This window comes from Bufo bufo, chromosome 2, assembly GCF_905171765.1.
Source record: "Bufo bufo chromosome 2, aBufBuf1.1, whole genome shotgun sequence".
NCBI classification, from domain to species: domain Eukaryota; kingdom Metazoa; phylum Chordata; class Amphibia; order Anura; family Bufonidae; genus Bufo; species Bufo bufo.
Window position 1 is genome coordinate 730593921 of NC_053390.1, and position 20876 is coordinate 730614796.

The 20876-nt window shown below is 45.2% G+C and overlaps 1 protein-coding gene across 2 annotated transcripts in view; it reads left to right on the top strand.

Moving 5' to 3' along the window:
- Positions 1 to 20876, top strand: part of NFXL1 (nuclear transcription factor, X-box binding like 1) — a 128007-nt gene that overhangs the window by 65862 nt on the left and 41269 nt on the right. For both annotated transcript variants that reach the window (XM_040418905.1, XM_040418906.1), the window contains exons 13-15: positions 8415 to 8535; positions 8811 to 8970; positions 9519 to 9610. In XM_040418905.1, the coding sequence (XP_040274839.1) occupies positions 8415 to 8535; positions 8811 to 8970; positions 9519 to 9610 (373 nt within the window). The remainder of the gene's footprint in view (positions 1 to 8414; positions 8536 to 8810; positions 8971 to 9518; positions 9611 to 20876) is intronic.

Genomic DNA, 20876 nt, shown 5'->3' on the forward strand with positions numbered 1-20876 from the left:
TGTTTTGAAGAAGCTCTAACCCAACTGCCTAGCCATCACAATTTGGACCTTATCCTTACTCTTGGCCATTTTTCTTTCTTCCAACACATTAACTTCAAGAACTGTCTGTTCACTTGCTGCCTAATGTATCCCACCTCTTAAAAGGTGCCATTGCCCCAAGATAAGCAGTGTTATTCAGCTGACCTGACCTGACCTGATTTAAATCTTGTGGTTGATGAGTAAGTAGAACAAGGCAAGGCATTTTTCATTTTAAAATTAATGTTCTGTTACATTCACTATAGGTAGTCACAAGGATTCCAGATTTGTACATGTTCTCATCTGCCTTTCCCCGGGGCATCATTTGTCTATGTATCATTAGAGGAATTGAATTTCATATCCTCCCTTTTTGTGAAGAGTAGATGATTGAAAAAAAGCAGGAGTACCACTAGTTTAAAGTGGATTTCCATCAGATGCTAGACCCAACTTTAGAAGATAAGATTTTAACTTTATAGAGATATTGACATTTTCTGCTTTGCGCAGTGACCAGGTTTGGTGGGGGTGTTTAGGTTGTTAGTTTTTTTTGTAAATTGTCACTTGATAATTTCTTGAAAATGCTGACAAAATGTCAGATGGGCATCCGTTTTTGAAATATCAGCACTCTGCCAACTCTGGCTGTGTCATACAAATGAATGGCGCAGCAGCGCCCATGCACAACCGCCTCTCTATTCATTCCTGGGACCTCATGATAGTGGTTAGAGCCTCACTGATCAGACACCTAACATAGTAACATAGTTTATAAGGCCGAAAAAAGACATCTGTCCATCCAGTTCAGCCTGTTATCCTGCAAGTTGATCCAGAGGAAGGCAAAAAAAAACTGAGGTAGAAGCCAATTTTCCTCACTTTAGGGAAAAAAATTCCTTCCCGACTCCAATCAGGCAATCAGAATAAGGGTACTTTTACACTTGTGTTGTGGGGATCCGGCAGGCAGTTCCGTTGCCGGAACTGCCTGCTAGATCCGGAAATCCGTATGCAAACGAATATCATTTGTAGACGGATCCGGATTGAAATTCCGGATCCGTCTCTCCGGTGTCATCTGGAAAAACGGATCCTGTATATATATATTTTTTTTGCATTTTTAAAAATCTACGCATGCGCAGACTGGGAGACCAGATCCATTTTGCTGGAACACCAGGTACCGGATCCATCGTTCCGGCAAGTGTTCCGGAATTTTTCTGCTGTATTTTCTCTGGCCAAATACCGTAAGACGGACTGAACTGAAGACATCCTGATGCATACTGAACTGAATGCTTTCCATTCAGAATGTATTAGGATAAAACTGAAGTGTTTTTTTTCCGGTATTGAGCCCCTAGGACGGAACTCAATACTGGAAAATAATAACGCTAGTGTGAAAGTACACTAACTCCCTGGATCAATGACCCCTCTCTAGTATCTATAGCCTGTAATATTATTACACTCCAGAAACACATCCAGGCCCCTCTTGAACTCTTTTAGTGAACTCACCATCACCACCTCCTCAGGCAGAGAGTTCCATAGTCTCACTGCTCTTACCGTAAAGAATCCTCTTCTATGTTTGTGTACAAACCTTATTTCCTCCAGACGCAGAGGATGTCCCCTCGTCACAGTCCTGGGGATAAATAGATGATGGGAGAGATCTCTGTACTGTCCCCTGATATATTTATACATAGTAATTAGATCTCCCCTCAGTCGTCTTTTTTCTAAAGTGAATAACCCTAATGTTGATAATCTTTCAGGGTACTGTAGACCACCCATTCCAGTTATTACTTTAGTTGCCCTCCTCTGAACCCTCTCCAGCTCTGCTATGTCTGCCTTGTTTACAGCAGCCCAGAACTGTACACAGTACTCCATGTGTGGTCTGACTAATGATTTGTAAAGTGGTAGGACTATGTTCTCATCACTAGCATCTATGCCCCTTTTGATGCAACCCATTATCTTATTGGCCTTGGCAGCAGCTGCCTGACACTGGTTTCTACAGCTTAGTTTGCTGTTCACTAAAATTCCTAGGTCCTTTTCCATGTCAGTGTTACCCAGTGATTTACCATTTAGTATGTACTGGTGACTTGCATTATTCCTTTCCATGTGCATAACCTTAGATTTGTCAGTGTTAACCCTCATCTGCCACTTATCTGCCCAAGCCTCCAATCTATTCAGATCCAGCTGTAACAGTATACTGTCCTCTTCCGTGTTACTTACTTTACACAGTTTAGTGTCATCTGCAAAAATTTATATTTCACTGTACAAGCTTTCTACATGATCATTAATAAATATATTAAAGAGAATAGGGCCCAATACGGACCCCTGTGGTACTGCACTAGTGACAGTGACCCAATCTGAGTGTGTACCATTAATAACCACCCTATCACTGAGCCAGTTACTTACCCACATGCAGACATTTTCCCCCAGTCCAAGCATTCTCATTTTATATACTAACCTTTCATGCGGTACAGTGTCAAATGCTTTGGAAAAGTCCAGATATACGACATCCATTCATTCACCCCTGTCAAGTCTAGAACTTTCCTCCTCATAGAAACTGATTATATTAGTTTGACATGACCGATCCCTCATGAAGCCATGCTGATATTGCGTTATTTACTTATTTTCATTGAGGTACTCCAAGATAGCATCTCTTAGAAAACCTTCAAACAGTTTACCCACGACAGATGTTAAACTTACCAGCCTATAGTTTCCGGGCTCTGTTTTTGGACCCTTTTTGAATATTGACACCACATTTGCTAGGCGCCAATCCTGTGGAACACTCCCTGTCAGTATAGAGTCCTTAAATATCAGAAATAAGGGTGTGGCTATGACATTACTTAATTCTCTTAGGATACAGGGGTGTATGCCATCTGGTCCTGGCAATTTGTCTATTTTAATCTTTTTAAGACGCCGCTGTACTTCTTCCTGGGTCAGACAGGACACTTTTAATAGGGAATTTACTTTTACATTCTGCATTTCATCTGACAGTTTATTTTCCTCAGTGAATACAGTGGAGAAAAAAATATTGAATAGCTTTTGCTTTCTCCTCATCGCTCTCTGCAACTCCCCCCTCATTACTTTGTAGAGGGCCGACACCTTCAGATTTATACTTTTTACCATTTATATAATTGAAAAACATTTTAGGGTTAGTTTTGCTCTCTTTGGCAATTAATCTTTTGGTCTCTACTTTGGCTGCTTTTATTTATTTTTTACATATTCAATTTTTTTCCTTATAGTTTTTCAGTGCTTCCTCGCTACCCTCCTGTTTTAGTAATTTTAAATGCTTTCTTTTTGTCATTTATTGCTTTCTTTACAGTTCTATCTAGCCACTTTTTTTTTTCTTGGTCCTTAACCTTTTATTCTTATAATGTATGTTCCTCTCACAATTAGATTTTAGGATGCTTTTAAAAATATCTCATTTTGTGGCTGTAATTTTATTTTTGAGGACTTTGTCCCAGTTAGTTAAGCCTACGGCCTCTCTTAGTTGGCTAAATTTAGCTTTTTTGAAGTTTGGTATTTTTGTTCCTCCCTGAAGAAACACTCTTTTGAATGACAATTGGAAGGGTATTACTTTATGGTCAATTTTTTCCAGGTGTTCCCCAACCTGCACATCTGTTGTTCTGTCAGGCCTATTGGTTAATACTAAGTCCAGTATGGCTGTCCCTCTAGTCGGGTCCTGAACCAGTTGGGAAAGGTAATTGTCTTTGGTTATTGCCAAGAACCTGTTTCCTTTATGAGATATACAGGTTTCAGTTTTCCAGTCTATCTGGGTAGTTGAAGTCCCCCATAATTACGACCTCATTATGATCTGCAGCCTTGTATATCTTGTTTAGTAGTAGATTTTCTGTGGATATATTAGGTGGTTTATAATAAACTTCTATTAGTATTTTATTATTGTTTTTGCTTCTATGTATTTCTACCCACAGTGACTCCACGTGTTCATGTCCCTCACTTATACAGTTGCACGACAAAATATGTGAACCCTTTGGAATGATATGGATTTCTGCACAAATTGGTCATAAAATGTGATCTGATCTTCATCTAAGTCACAACAATAGACAATCACAGTCTGATTAAACTAATAACACACAGAGAATAAAATGTTACCATGTTTTTATTGAACTCACCATGTAAACATTCACAGTGCAGGTGGAAAAAGTATGTGAACCCTTGGATTTAATAACTGGTTGAACCTCCTTTGGCAGCAATAACTTCAACCAAACATTTCCTGTAGTTGCAGATCAGACGTGCACAACGGTCAGGAGTAATTCTTGACCATTTCCTCTTTACAGAACTGTTTCAGTTCAGCAATATTCTTGGGATTTCTAGTGTGAATCGCTTTCTTGAGGTCATGCCACAGCATCTCAATCGGGTTAAGGTCAGGACTCTGACTGGGCCACTCCAGAAGGCGTATTTTCTTCTGTTTAAGCCATTCTGTTGTTGATTTACTTCTATTTTTTGGGTCGTTGTCCTGTTGCAACAGCCATCTTCTGTTGAGCTTCAGCTGGTGGACAGATGGCCTTAAGTTCTCCTGCAAAATGTCTTGATAAACTTGGGAATTCATTTTTCCTTCCATGATAGCAATCCGTCCAGGCCTTGATGCAGCAAAGCAGCCCCAAACCATGATGCCCCCACCACCATACTTCACAGTTGGGATGAGGTTTTGATGTTGGTGTGCTGTGCCTCTTTTTCTCCAAACATAGTGTTGTGTGTTTCTTCCAATCAACTCAACTTTGGTTTCATCTGTCCACAGAATATTTTGCCAGTACTGCTGTGGAACATCCAGGTGCTCTTGTGCAAACTGTAAACGTGCAGCAATGTTTTTTTTGGACAGCAGTGGCTTCCTCTGTGGTATCCTCCCATGAAATCCATTGTTTAGTGTTTTACGTATCGTAGATTCGATAACAGGGATGTTGGCATATGCCTGACACTCTAGGATTCTTCTTCACCTCATTGAGCAGTCTGCGCTGTGCTCTTGCAGTCATCTTTACAGGGCGGCCACTACTAGGGAGAGTAGCAGCAGCTCTGAACTTTCTCCATTTATAGACAATTTGTCTTACCGTGGACTGATGAACAGCAAGGCTTTTGGAGATACTTCTATAACCCTTTCCAGCTTTATGCAGGTCAACATTTCTTAATCGTAGGTCTTCTGAGAGCTCTTTTGTGCGAGGTATCATTCACATCAAGCAAAGCTTCTTGTGAAAAGCAAACCCAGAACTGGTGTTTGTTTTTTATAGGGCAGCTGTAACCAACACCTCCAATCTCATCTCATTTCATTGATTGGACTCCAGTTGGCTGACGCCTAACTCAAATTAGCTCTTGGAGATGTCATTAGTCTAGGGGTTCACATACTTTTTCCACCTGCACTGTGAATGTTTACATGGTGTGTTCAATAAAAGCATGGTAACATTTAATTCTTTGTGTGTTATTAGTTTAAGCAGAGTGTGATTGTCTATTGTTGTGACTTAGATGAAGATCAGATCACATTTTATGACCAATTTGTGCAGAAATCCATATCATTCCAAAGGGTTCACATACTTTTTCTTGCAACTGTATCTTCCCGGAGTGTGGGCTTTAGACAGGACTTTACATAAACGCAGACCCCTCCCCCTCTCCGGTATTTTTCGATCCTTCTAAACAGACTGTAACCCTGTACATTGACTGCCCAGTCATAGCTATCATTTAGCCATGTCTCAGTTATTCCCACTATATCATAGTCCTCCTCACTCATCACTAATTCCAGTTCACCAGTTTTATTAGTCAGGCTTCTGGCATTAGTATATATACAATTAAGAGGTTTATGTATATTTTTTACCCTACACCTCTCCTTCTGAACTGTTATAGTCCCTCCTTCCATTCCTCCCCCAGTCCCATTACCTTGCCCCTGATCTCTATCTTCCCCTCCTATAACGTAATTACCCTCCCCCCCCAGTCCCTAGTTTAAACATTCCTCCAACCTTCTAGCCATCTTCTCCCCCAACACAACTGACCCTTCCCCATTGAGGTGCAGCCCATCCCTACAATAGAGCCTGTAGTCGACAGAGAAGTTGGCCCAGTTCTCCAGGAACTCAAACCCCTTCTTCCTACACCAGTTCTTGAGCCACTTGTTAACCTCCCTAATCTCCTGCTGCCTTTCTTGTGTGTACAGGTAGTATTTCGGAAAACACTACCTTTTGAGGTCCTTGCCTTTAAAGGGAACCTGTCACCGGGATTTTGGGTATAGAGCTGAGGAAGTTGCTAGATGGCTACTAGCACATCCGCAATACCCAGTCCCCATAGCTCTGTGTGCTTTTATTGTGTAAAAAAAAAAAAAAAATTTGATACATATGCAAATTAACATAAGAGTCATATCTTACTTGTGTGACCAGAGAAGAGTCATATTTTCAAGCTCTGACTCATCTCAGGTTAATTTGCATATGTATCAAATTGTTTTTTATACACAATAAAAGCACACTTGGTACTGCGGATGTGCTAGCAGCCATCTAGCAACCCATGTCCTCAGCTCTATACACAAAATCTTGGTGACAGGTTCCCTTTATGCTTGTGACCTAAATCCCTAAAATCATTTTTAAGGACATTCCACCTACCTCTATCTTTGTAATTGGTTCCGATATGGACCATGACTGCTGGATCTTCTCCAGCTCCTCCCAGTAATCTGTCAACCCGATCTGCGATGTGTCAAACTCGAGCGCCAGGAAGACCACACACAGTTCGACGATCCCGATCTTTGTGACAAATCGCCCTATCTGTACCCCTAATAATTGAGTCACCCACTACCAGCACCTGTCTGGCCTGTCCTGCTCTCCTGGTCCCCTGCTTGCTGGAGCTGACGTTCCCCTGACTGGCAGAGAAAGGATCCGGCTGCAGCAGTGCTCTCCCTTAACTGACATCCCCCTCATCTGCCAACCTTGCAAACTTGTTGGGGTGTGTCAGATCAGGGCTAGCCTCCCTGGCACTTTTCCCTCTACCCCAGCTAGCTACCTCACTTTCCTGAGCCTCCTCGCTACCAATATACCCCATAGAGTGCTTGCTCAGTGAGCAGCAAACTGTTTTCTAAATTATCAACGCTTCTCAGTGTTGAAACTCGCCTGGTTAGATACACGATGTGCGATTCCAAATAGGCAATTTGCTCACATTTTGAACAAAGATATGCACCCTCAAACGGCTGTTCCAGGACTGCATACATCATGCAAGATGTGAACTGGACTGCGCTGTCAATATGGAACACATACTAAATGGGGATTACGCAAGAAAAGAGAAAAAATACAATATAGTGCAGTGATAAGAGTCTAACTTACTGTAGTTCCCTCCTAAAGTCCCTGAATCTCAAGTCACGTAATCTAAAGTCACACACTTAATACAAACACACACTTGAACTCAAACATGCGAACACTCACAAACTCGCGTTGTTTGTCTGCTTGTATAAGTGCAGCTCTCAAACCAGACTGCTTTTTTTCCCCTCTGGAATCCCCTAACCTTAGATTGGGGCTACATTTCATTCTTGGGACAATCCCTTTAAACAGTAATTCATTTGTGCCAGGGATGCTCAACCTGCAGCCCTCCAGCTGTTGTAAAACTACAAAACCATGCCCTGCTGTAGGCTGATAGCTGCATGATATGTTTCTCACTTATAGGGGGCTTCTGTGACTTTTGTTGAACAGACTATTTTACTATTGGGCTTAGGCACAGCTGTTACTATTAAAGTCTATGGAAATATTCTTTAAAGGCTATGTACACCTCTGGGGGCAATTTTTGTTACAATTGCATATTACTCATTTTGGACAAAAAATTTTTTTTTTCAATTGATCTTTATAAAAAGAAAATATTGAGCTGTTCTGTCACAAAGGGTTAACTGTTTTTCTAGTGGTGATCATCCTACTTTCACTTTGTTCCAGTCATCTAATAACCCTTATCTGTAAATTATCCCTAGATAAAAGGTCATAAAGGATGAACTTTAATGAGTGTTTATAAGGTCAGAGAGCAGAGATAAGGAGCCTGTCATCTCCGTGTCTGACAGAAGCGGGAGAAAATTCTGATCCTGCTAATAGAGCATCTCTGCTCTGTACAGAGAAAAGACTCCATATTTTTAATGTGCACCAATTGAAAAAAAAGATTTTTACCTCATAATGAGTACAATGCAATAATTGCCCCCAGAGGTGGACATAACCTTTAAATTCAAAATGACAAATAACATGGCCGCATTTCATGTTGGCTGACACCGCATAAAAAGAAAAAAATTACAATATTTCTTTAAGTAAAAGAAAAGCCATTACCAAACTTTGGCTACTTTTCTAACTTTTAATTTACTGCTTTATGTGCATTACGTTTTGAGTAGAAATCCTCTTTAATGGATGAAAGGTTTTGCTGGTGGGAAAGGAACTATGATTCAGTGATGCTTTTTTATATATATTTAACTGTAGGAAGCTGCTATCCATGTCCTGAGCCAATTGATGTGAAGTGCAGTTGTGGGAAGACTGTACTTACTGTTCCTTGCGGCAGAGAACGTAGCACCAAGCCTCCCCGGTGTAAGGAGCTATGCAGGTATGCCTCTTGTGCTTCCTATAACTGGATCAATGTGAAGTGTCATAAATCAGCAGATGCACAAACCATCATTGTTAGCTTAGTCACTATGTGTTATTTGAGCACAGAGAAAACCACGACATATAACGTACAATATACAATAAAATTGTATTAACTACCATTTTTACCATTACAGTTTTTTTGTTTCCATATTGATAAATTTCACATGTATTCAATGTGCCTTTTATTTGCTTGTATCTCAACAAAATGCGGTTCCCCTTGTATTCTTAATTTAGTCACCCATCGACATGTCACCATGAAGCCAGGGAGCGACACAGATGCCACTTTGGTCCTTGTCCACCCTGTCGACAGACTTGTCAGAAAACTTTACAGAAGTGTGGCCACCTGTGTCCTGTGTCTTGCCATGATGAGGCTCTTGTTAAACAGAAAGGATTGGTAAGACATTTTTCTGAAGAAACAAGTATTTATATGACCATTTATTTTTTCCCCAACATTGACTTCAATGGTATGACGGATCCTAACAGTAATCTTCAGCTAAAAAAAAAAAAAGCCCATGTACACCTTTATACTTTTTTAATGATTGTGTTTTAGTCATTTTGGGCTAAAGATAATTTTTTAAGTTGGTCTCTATTAAAATGTCTCATGCGCGCTTGAGTAAGGGGGCGTGACCCCCGAAACTTTGCGCAGCATGGGATAGAGATCATCTCAGAGCTCTCAAAACAAAAAAAAAAGATATATGAAAATTATGGAATGTTTATAAAGAATAAAAGAAATGGAAAGCACAATTGGGGCTTCAGAAGAGTGAGTACTATTGATTTCTCACCTATAACTCTTGAACAAAAGATAAGCCGAGTAAAATATATTGCCCCCCCCCCCTCTGTACCAGTGTGTTACTAAGTTCATGTACATTGTGTTGTTTTATATTCTCTATGACATTATTTGCATTGCTGGCCTTGACAATGGTTTTTATGGTCTTTTGTTAGCCTCAGCCTGCCGGTCCATGGGAGCAGCCTTCTGAACCTGCCTATATCCAGACAGCATTGCCTTGTCCTCCCTGCCAGGTCCCCATGCCTATGTAAGTCAAGCTTACATTTTAGACATCTGTATACAATCTGCATAGTGCTCATTGAGAGGTTGCGTTTTAACCATAATTCCCATTAATCTCCATCACACGACCATATGGACATCTTGCTCCCGTTGCGGGCAGGAAGGGACACGTAAGGACTTCCATGTGTTTCCATGGGCTTTTGATCCGTGCCTCGGCTCCACGCTGCAATACGGAGTTCACACAGCCGGTGCACGTGTTTTGCAGACCCACTATTTGCAGTCGCCAACACGAGCACGGCGACCATACGGTCATGGGAATGGGCCCTTAGTTGGGTGAGAAGATATATGTAGCAGTGATTTCCCAATTAGAATATAATTCTATTAACCCCTTAAGGACCTCCGCCGTACATGTACAGCGCTGGTGGACGTGACTTAAGGACCAGCGCCGTACATGTACGGCGGGCTGATCGGGCGGGTGTAGGAGCTGCGCCCGCCTGACCAGCAGCGGGGTCCAGAAGTCACTGATAGCCGGACCCCTGCTGTATGCGCCGGCATCGGTTGAAAACACTGATGCATTAACCCTTGATGTGCGATGTCCACGTGGGGATCAGAGTTGCCATCGTGTCCCCGCGCTGCTGTGACTAAAAGTGCAACACCAAGCAATCAATAAGGCGTATACCCCCCAAAATAGTACCAATCTAACCGGCGCCTCATCCCGCAAACAATGAGCCCCTACTTAAGACAATCGCTCAAAAAAAACCAACTATGGCTCTCAGACTATGGAGACACTAAAACATGATTTTTATTGTTTCAAAAAATATATTATTGTGTTAAACTTAAATAAATAAAAAAGTATACATAATAGGTATTGCCACGTCCGTAACAACCTGCTCTATAAAAATATCACATGATCTAACCCCTCAGGTGAACACCGTAAAAAATAAAAATGGTGTCAAAAAAGCCATTCGCACCCCAAAATCACACCAATCAAACAGTCATCTCATCCGGCAAAAAATTAGATCCTAACTAAGACAATCGGCCAAAAAATAAAAAAAACTCTGGCTCTCAGACTATGGAGACACTAAAACATGACTTTTTTTGTTTCAAAAATGATATTATTGTGTTAAATGTAAAAAAAATAAAAGAATAAGTAGACATATTAGGTATTTCCACGTCTGTAACGACCTGCTCTATAAAAATATCACATGACCTAACCCCTCAGTTGAACACCGTCAAAGAAATAAAATAAAAACGGTGTCAGAAAAGCCATTTTCTCGCCCAGTTTCCTTGGGGGACACAGAAGACCTTGGGTATAGCTCATCTCCATAGGAGGCGTGACACTAAGTGAAAGCTGTTAAGCCCCTCCTCCACAGCTATACCCTCAGCCTGGAGAGAAAGGCAGCCAGTTTTTGCTTAGTGTCCAAGGAGGCAAGACACTCCCTGCTCTGCAGGGCTGGTTTCTCCTTGTTTCAATTTTAGATTTTTACTTTTTTCTTTTCTTTTTGTTCCAGATCATCAGGGATAACAGAGTCGCACTAGACCTCTCTGTTCTCCCGGGGTTGAGCTGCGCCAGTGCCGGTCACCCGCACTGCTGCCTCCCCCACAGAAGGCAAGGTGGATCAGGGCAGCCCAGCTCCCCTACATCCCGCCAGCGCAAGGGTCGCCCGCACGCCAAGTCCCTCTTCCAGCGTCCTGCCACTACGGTGCCAGTAGCTGAAGGGGCGACCCTGCTGGAATGGACCGAGGGTGAAGACGGCTGTGGTAAGAAAGAGGCTTCTCCAGCCCTACGTCCCCCACCCCCCCCCACCCTGGTCTCCTGCGTGCCTGACCCCCATACTGGGCCTCTAGTCCCCTGCTGGATCTATGCTGGCCCCTGGGGTGCCGCAGAGCGGCAATTTCCTTCTGCCTCCCCCTGCCTGGCTCCCATAGACATGCAGCCAGTGGCTGTCTCCACAGCCAGCTACAGAAGCGGCAACTAACATGGGTGGAAATCAGCACAGGCATCTCCTACCGGAGTGTTGCTCAAGGCCTGAGGCTCCTGACGGCTGTGGAGTAAGGCCTCGTCTCCGGCCGACATTGGTAGTCCGGTGCGGCCGGGCGCCGCAAAATCTTAGCCCAGGCTCCGCGGCCTGCTAGGCCGCCATTCCGGGTCCCTGACTCTTCCGACCGGCGGGGTGGGCTCCCGCGGCCGGCAAGCCGCCATTCCGAGCCCCTGACTCTTCCGGCCGGCGGGGTGGGCTCCCACGGCCGGCAAGCCGCCATTCCGAGCCCCTGACACTCCGGCCGGCGGGGTGGGCTCCCGCGGCCGGCTTTGGGCTTGACGTCTATGCCCAGCAGGCCCCGGCTGACCGTTGGTGCCGGTCGGTGGGGCTCCGCTAATTTTAGCCCAGGTTTCGCGGCCTGCTGGGCCGCAATTCCGACCGGCCCGCGGGGTGGGCACCCGCGGCCGGTTTTGATGCGCCACTCCGCCTCAGGTCCCGGCGGTACATACCGGGCGCCGCAAATTTAGACCCCGGCTTCACGGCCTACTAGGCCGCAAAATTCCGGCTTCTGGTGGAGGGGGCGGGAACTTCTCCAGGCGCGAATTCTTCCCGCCGGGAGGTTCCTCCGCCCCCAGGGGATCGCAGCGCCGCCCTCCAGGCCGGATCCATGTTAACCCTTTGGGTACAGGCCGGCTCCCAATGGGCCTGTGTGGCTGGCCCCCCTTTTCCTGACTATCTGTGCCCCTATAGGTGGCCCCCCTTTAGCCTCAGAGAAGCTGTGTTTTTAATAAAAAAAAAAAAAAAAAAAAATGAAAATAATAATAACAGATTTCTATTGGACTGCGCAGGACGCTGCAGCCTCATCAGTAGTGCTGCATGTCTGCATGCCCTCTTTCCACAGGTGGCATAGTGTTGCGCTCCCAACCTGCGTAGGTGCTAGGGCATTTCCCTTTTTAGGTGGTTTTCCTGCCCTCTTCCAGGATACGGCGCTGGCCAAGTGCATGCGGCCCTTCCGTAGGCAGCATTCATCATCTCTCCAGTTATGGTGCCTGCCATGTGCATCCCCCCCCTCCTAGGCGGGATACTGCACTCTCCCTGGCTGCCGGCTGGCCAGGTGCATGACCCCCTTTTAGGCGGAATACTGCACCTTCACCGGATACGGTGCTGGCCATGTGCACGACCCCCTTCCATAGGCGGAATGCTGCACTCTCTATGGATTTGCTGCCGGCCATGTGCGTGACCCCCTTCCATGGGCGGAACGCAGCGTTCTCACTGGATTCGCTGTCGACCATGTACGTGACCCCCTTCTCTAGGCGGAACGCTGCACTCTCACTGGTTTCACTGCCGGCCATGTGCGTGACCCCCTTCCATGGGCGGAACGCAGCGCTCTCACTGGATTCGCTGTCAGCCATGTGCGTGACCCCCTTCTTAGGCGGAACGCTACACTCTCACTGGATCTGTTGCCGATCATGTGCATGACCCCCCTTTTTAGGCGGAATACTGCACTCTCACCGGATACGGTACTGGCTATGTGCACGACCCCCTTCCATAGGCGGAACGCTGCACTCTCTCTCATGTGCTATGATGTACTTATGTACTATGTTGCTATGCTGCACTCTCACTGGTTTCGCTGCCGGCCATAGGCATGACTCAGGCAGCATACATACATCCCTCCGTCTGTGGTTGTTTTCTCGCAGGTACGTTGCTGGCCATGTGCATGTACCCCATATATGGCGGGGTGCTTGCACTCTCGCTGGATCCGCTGTCGGCCATATGCATGACCCCTCTTCCGTGGGCGGTGTACGCACTCTCGCTGGATTCGCTGCCTGCCATGGGCATGCCTTCCTTCCTCAGGTGACATACACACATTCTCACTGACTGTGTTTGTCTCTCACCAGTACGATGCTGGCCATGTGTATGACTTCCATATATGGCGGGTGCACGCACTCTCCCTGGATGAGATGCTGGCCATGTGCATTACCCCCCCCTTTTTTTCTGGGCGGCATGCTACACTCTCACCGGATACCTTGCTGGCCATGAGCATTGCCCTCTAACATGCGTGGAACGCTTGCACTCCCATTGGATACGGTGCTGGCCTTGTGCGTGGCCACCCCTCATTCCATGGGCAGAATTTGGCACGCTCATGAGATTCACGGCTGTCCTTGTATGACTGTGCTGGACTTGTACATGTCCCCCTTCATTGGCAGAGTAGTTGCACTCTCGCTAAATCAGCGTTGGGTGTATTATTGCACACTCACTTAATGCTAGGATAACCCTGTGCATGTTCCCCTTTCACTAGGTGGACCTCCTGCGTTCATGCTGGATTATAGGGTATGTCCTGCTTCTCTGAAGTAGGTACGGCCTTAGGCATCACTCCCTTTTGGGACCGGCCTTTGCACTCTTGCCGACTGCAGTTTGCCAGATACAATTTCCCCCCTTTTCGGGGCGGACTGCTTGCGTTCCATCGCATGCTATACTAGGCTTGTGCATAACTCCCTTTCAGGTTGCACTTTGCAATTCCGTACATGCTGTGGCACTCTGTGGCGAGCCCCCCTTTTTCGCTAAATTAACCTTTTGCAGTGAGCGGACGTTCTTGTGCGTTGTTTGGGCCGTGTATGCCTTCTCCTCCTGTAGGTGGGTTGGCCTTCTCACTGCTTACGGGCTGCTCGTACGTATGCCTCATCTGCTTCCTGCGGCATACTTTTGTTTTCTTGGGATACGATGCCTGCCACAAACCTTGCACTCGTCTCTAAGGAGTTCATTCTGTCCACCTGACCCGGACGGGCTCTACTTGCTCTCTGCTGCACGGAGCTGGGTGGTACTCATTCATTTAGTTGGCCCTTCATCCCAGGGAATGTTCGTGGTTCCTAGATGCGTGCCCATTCGTCCTTCCGCGGTATTGCTTCCCTGCGCTAGTGGTCACATGGTCGAGAGTGCGGTTGTCTGGAGCGCCCCTCGAATTCTTCGTTGGCTCTGGCAGGACTGCGGTTCCCTTGCCTGCTGCAATTTCCTCCTCTTTGGATGTAGTGTGGTATGAGTCCTTCCTCTTGGCGCCTCTACGCTACAGTCTGATCTGCTACCAGGTGCGGGCCGCTTTTCTCGGGAAGGTCACCCAAATTCTCTTGGGTGCTCGATTACCCAGATCTGGAGGACCTCCGCCTTGGGTTCTTCAGGGTATTCTCCTTCTGCGAGGCGGTGAACCGGGCATCTTACAGTGTAGCAGGGTTCTGCTTTTGAGCTGTCCTATGGCTTCCCTGTTGCCCACTCCTCCGTTCGGTTGGAGGGTGTTATGCCGGCCTCTGTCTCGACTACCTTATCTCGCCGGCTCTGTTTGGCCCCCGCTCGGTACAGATCACTCTGATGTGGCTTCTGTCCCGCCAGACTTCAGAGGTTGTTCCTTCACTGTCCTACCCTCTGGGGAGAGCATGGTTGTCATGTGGATGGTTCCGGTGTTCCTTTTGGCCTCGTACTGTCTCCCTTGTTCACACTGGCTGTATTAGCTGTGCCGATTTATCGAGTCTACCGCGTTCTGTCCTCCCGCTGAGTGCAGATTGTGTGGTCCATTCTAAGACAATGGTCCTGCTGTAGACTTACCTTCTCGGTAACTTGGGGGGACTACCTTTCGGTCCAGATTGTCCGTTGATCTCCTACACCGGGACTGTAGAACATGGCTACATCAGCATGGACTATAGCCTGTCTTGTCCTGGCATCTGGCGGATGCTGGGCGGACCCTTTTGGTTCCTTTCCGTCTGTCCTTCTGCTCCCCCACTCGGGTGGATACGGGACAACGTTGCTCGGGGGCCGACGGGACCAGTTTGTCAACTTCTGCCCGTGTTACTGGTCTGCGCCTGATCACATTTGGTTTTTCGCCCGCTTGCCAGGCGACTCCAGCGGGTTCGCTACTGCCCGCTCCTGGCTGTATTTCGTCCAGGATCTGTCGTAAGACTTATGGTTTTTTTATCTGGGGTTCTGTGGGAAGCTGTGCATTCCCCACTCTGACTTTTCTCTCCCCATGGTTCTGTCTTTTTTCCAGTCCGGCCTGGACCTGGGACTGGGATTCCTTTACTTGAGGTATCAGTGTCAGCGCTGTTCTTCCTCTTCCAGCGTTCCCCAGCCCTCTGGGCCTGTCAAGACCTTCTTACTCGAAATGGCTCTTTGGTTCCTCTGTACTGTCCTTCGGTACCGCCCTGGGAACTACATACTGAGTTCTCGGCGCTCCAATCTTGTCCTTGGAGCCGTTACAGAAGTTCTCTCTACCCCTCCTGTCCTGTACGGTTGTGTTTCCGTATCAGTCGTGTCTCTGACGGGTGCCTGAATGGCCCCCTTTTTGTTCTGAGCCTTCTGTCTTTTCCCAGGACAGGGCTGTTCTACATCCCGTTCCTTCCTTCTGAAGGTGGTGTTTGCCTTTCGCTTCAACACTTCACCAATTTGGACGTTGTTTGGGCATTGCAGTTTTTACTTGGAGATCTCCGACTCTTGTCGACGTTCGGTCTCTTGGGTTTCCTGGAGGTCCGCGCTTAGAGTTGACGGACTCCAGGGTGGTTTTCCTCCGCTTTATCAGATTGGCTATTGCTGAGGTTACCGCACCGAGGGCAGGATTCTGCCTTTACTTTCACCGTTCATTTCACCAGAGCGGTCGGTGCCTCCTGGGCCGGAGTCTTTGGGCTTCGGCCATGCATTTGAGCAAGGCGGCCACAGGTCTTCCTTGCACGCTTTACAGAGTTCTACAGGGTGCATACTCTGGCTTCGGCGTATGCTGCCTTGGTCCGCCTGGGTCTGCAGGCGGCGGTTCCTTGATGCCTTCGGGTGCTTCGCCTTGGATCTGTGGTCCCTCCCCTTTTGGACTGCTTTTGAACGTCCCAAGGTCTTCTGTGTCCCCCAAGGAAACTGGGCGAGAAAACGAGATTTTTGTATAACTTACCAGTAAAATCTCTTTCTCGCTCTTTCCTTGGGGGACACAGCACCCACCCATTCGTTGTTTTTCTCTACACGGTTTCCGAGTTTGTGTTACCCGTTGGGTAGTTGGCTTGTTGGTTCCTTGTTGGACTTTGCCTTTTCTCACTGCTTGGACACGCAACTGGCTGCCTTTCTCTCCAGGCTGAGGGTATAGCTGTGGAGGAGGGGCTTAACAGCTTTCACTTAGTGTCACGCCTCCTATGGAGATGAGCTATACCCAAGGTCTTCTGTGTCCCCCAAGGAAAGAGCGAGAAAGAGATTTTACTGGTAAGTTATACAAAAATCTCGTTTTTGTCACCTTACATCACAAAAAGTGTAATAGCAAGAGATCAAAAAGTCATATGCACCCCAAAATAGTGCCAGTAATACATCTCATCCCGCCAAAAATTATACCCTACATAGGTAAGTCGCACAAAAAAAAAAATATGGCTTTCAGAATATGGAGACACAACATTTTTATTTTTTTTCGAAAATGCTTTATTATGTAAAACAAACAACCATATTTGGTATTGTTGCGTCCATAACAACCTGCTTTATAAAAATACCACATGATCTAACCTGTCAGATGAACATTGTAAATAACGAAAAATAAAAATGGCTCCAAAATTTTTTTTTATTTCCTTGCCTCACAAAAAGTGTAATATAGAGCAACCAAAAATCATATGTACCCTAAAATAGTAGCAATAAATCTGCCACCTTATCCTGTAGTTTTCAAAATGGGGTCATTTTTTGGAAGTTTCTACTCTAGGGATGCATCAGGGGGGCTTCAAATGGGACATGGTGTCAAAAAAACAGTCCAGCAAAATCTGCCTTCCAAAAATCTATATGGCATTCCTTTCCTTCTGTGCCCTGCTATTTGCCCGTACAGCAGTTTACCACCACATATGTGGTGTTTCTGTAAACTACAGAATTAGGGAGTTCTCTTTGGCTGTTAACCCTTGCTTTGTTACTGGAAAAAATGGATTAAAATGGAAAATCTGCCAAAAAAGTGAAATTCTGAAATTTCATCTCCATTTTCCATTAATCCTTGTGGAACACCTAAAGGTTTAACAAAGCTTGTAAAATCAGTTTTGAATACCTTGAGGGGTGTAATTTGTAAAAGGGGGTCACTTTTGGGTGGTTTCTATTATATAAGCCCCACAAAGTGACTTCAGACCTGAACTGGTCCTTAAAAAGTGGGTTTTGGAAACTTTCAGAAAAATTTCAAGATTTTCTTCTAAACTTCTAAGCCTTCTAACGTCCCCAAAAAATAAAATGGCATTCCCAAAATTATCCAAACATGAAGTAGACATATGGGGAATGTAAAGTAATAACTATTTTTGGGGTTATTACTATCTATTATATATTACTATCTATTATAAAAGTAATTTGGTATTTTTTTTTTATAAATAAAAATGAAGTATTTTGACTCCATTTTACCAGTGTCATGAAGTACAATATGTGACGAGAAAACAATCTCAGAATGGCCTGGATAAGTAAAAGCGTTTTAAAGTTATTACCACAAGTGACACATGTCAGATTTGCTAAAAATCGGCTGGTCCTTAAGGTGAAAAATGGCTGTGTCCTTAAGGGGTTAATAAAGTAAATTTGACATAATATAAAAGTTCCGTAATAAAAATAAGTTCCGGTTCCTTTCAGTAAATGCCTTCTCTTTCCCATATTGCTGTATATGAGCGTCTGGGTTGTGCCTGTTCTTTCTATTATGCTATACATTGGGGATGGTTTTTCGTAAGACACAGCTTCACATTACATTATTATCCTTTATGCCCTTATTGCTTCCTCTTTCGGATGAGGCTTTATGATGATGAGATGTCTGGCTGTCTTTCTGTGACAGGCGGGACATGACTTTGGCCTGTGATTTAATGCTTCCAGATGCAGTCTGCATTTTCTGTGTTCATCAGTCTGCAGCTTCAGATACAGTTGCAGCTATTACTTAGCCGCTTCCACTCATTAATGCAGATGATAAGCAGAAAAGCGGATGAGATTTTCACGAATCTCGCACTGCCGACAGCTTCCAAATGACAGGTGCAGATTTTAAAACTGCAGCATGAGATGTCAATTTCTGCAGCAGATTTCACTCTTTGCAGTGTAGCTTGCAGCTTTTCCGCAATAATAATTTCTGGTAAAAAAAAATGTGGCTTTTGAGGCTGTGGGATATTGGCAGATCCGCTGTGGATTTTATGTATCGGACCCACTACATGTGGCCGTATCCACAGGAGATATTGAGCACCTATCCATAGGATAGAGAGACACGTCTGATTGTTGGGGGTCCCACCACTGTAGAGGTTTGAATGGAGCTGTGGTTGAGCATGCACAGTACCGCTCCATTCAACAGTTATCAAATATCTCTAAAATGTATTTTTACTCATTCCTTTTACATATATATATATAAAACATTTAATATGCCAATAAATCATAAATCCCCAATATAAAATGTGTTCACAATAGGTTAATAGAACTGGTCCCTTTATAATGCGGAGCTCACTTCAAAAATGTGGTTTTTCACTTGTGTTTGGGTGTGTGGTCCAACATTTAACCCCTTAAGGACACATGACGTATCGGTACGGCATGTTTCCCGAGTCCTTAAGGACACATGACGTACCGGTACGTCATGTGTTGTTCCGATCACTGCCGCCCGGCCGGCTGTGATCGGAACAAGGTGCCTGCTCAAATCATTGAGCAGGCACCTCGGCTAAATGCGCGGGAGGGTCCCGTGACCCCCCCATGTCCGCGATCGCAACAAACCGCAGGTCAATTCAGACCTGCGGTTTGTTGCGCTTTCTGCAGTTTCTGATCGCTGCGGTCCCTGACCGCGGCGATCAGGAACTTTAGTGTGGCGAAAAGATATATTTATCACCCCCCCCCTGCACCTCTGAATGATTTTAGCCCGGTGGGAGGTGCAGGGGGGGTGTTGCGGGCGGTGCGGGAGGCGGGCGGTGCGGCAGGCGGGATCGCGATCCCCCGCCCGCCTCCCCTGGTATAATCGTTGGCTTCTAGTGGGTATACCAGGGTGCCAGCACATTGCTGGCACCCTGGTATAAACGGCTGACATCTGCGATGCGATGTCAGCCGTTTAACCCTTTCCATACAGCGGTCCGTACGGACCGCTGTATGGAAAAGGTTAACAGTAAGAGGGAGCTCCCTCCCTCTCCGATCGGGGGGCTGCTGTGCCTTTGCAGCCCCCCGATGGAGAGGGAGAGAGCCCCCCGAGAGATCCCCTCCTTACCCTTCCCCGTCTGCGAAGTTCTGAGCAGACGGGGAAGGTTCCCATGGCAACAGGACGCCGTCTCAGGCATCCTGCTGTCCATGGTGCTGAACAGATCTATGCTAAAAGGCATAGATCTGTTCAGTGTAAGTAAAATACAGTACAGAGCCCTATATAGGGTTCTGTACTGTATTATACAGACATCAGACCCACTGGATCTTCAAGAACCAAGTGGGTCTGGGTAAAAAAAAATGTAAAAAAAAGTAAAAATCAAAAAACACATTTATCACTGATTAAAAATTAAAAAAATAACATTCCCTACACATGTTTGGTATCGCCGCGTCCGTAACAACCTGATCTATAAAACGGTCATGTTACTTTACCCGAACGGTGAACGCCATAAAAATAAAAAATAAAAAACTATGTTGAAATTGAAATTTTGCCTACCTTACTTCCCAAAAAAAGGTAATAAAAGTGATCAAAAAATTTGCATGTACGCCAAAATTGTAGCAATCAAACCGTCATCTCATCCCGCAAAAAATGAGACCCTACTTAAGATAATCACCTAAAAACTGAAAAAACTATGGCTCTTAGACTATGGAAACACTAAAACATGATTTTTTTTGTTTCAAAAATGAAACCATTGTGTAAAACTTACATAAATAAAAAAAGTATACATATTAGGTATCGCCGCGTCCGTATCGACCGGCTCTATAAAAATATCACATGAGCTAACCCCTCAGGTGACCACCGTAAAAAAATAAAAATAAAAACGGTGTAAAAAAAGCAATTTTTTGTCATCTTACGTCACAAAAAGTGTAATAGCAAGCGATCAAAAAGTCATATGCACCCCAAAATAGTGCAAATCAAACCGTCATCTCATCCCGCAAAAAATGAGACCCTACTTAAGATAATCGCTCAAAAACTGAAAAAACTATGGCTCTTAGACTATGGAGACACTAAAACTTTTTTTTGTTTTAAAAATGAAATCATTGGGTAAAACTTACATAAGTTTAAAAAATTGAATACATATTAGGTATCGCTGCGTCCGTGACAACCTGCTCTATGAAATTACCACATGATCTAACCTGTCAGATGAATGTTGTAAATAACAAAAAAAAAAAACGGTGCCAAAAAAGCTAATTCTTGTT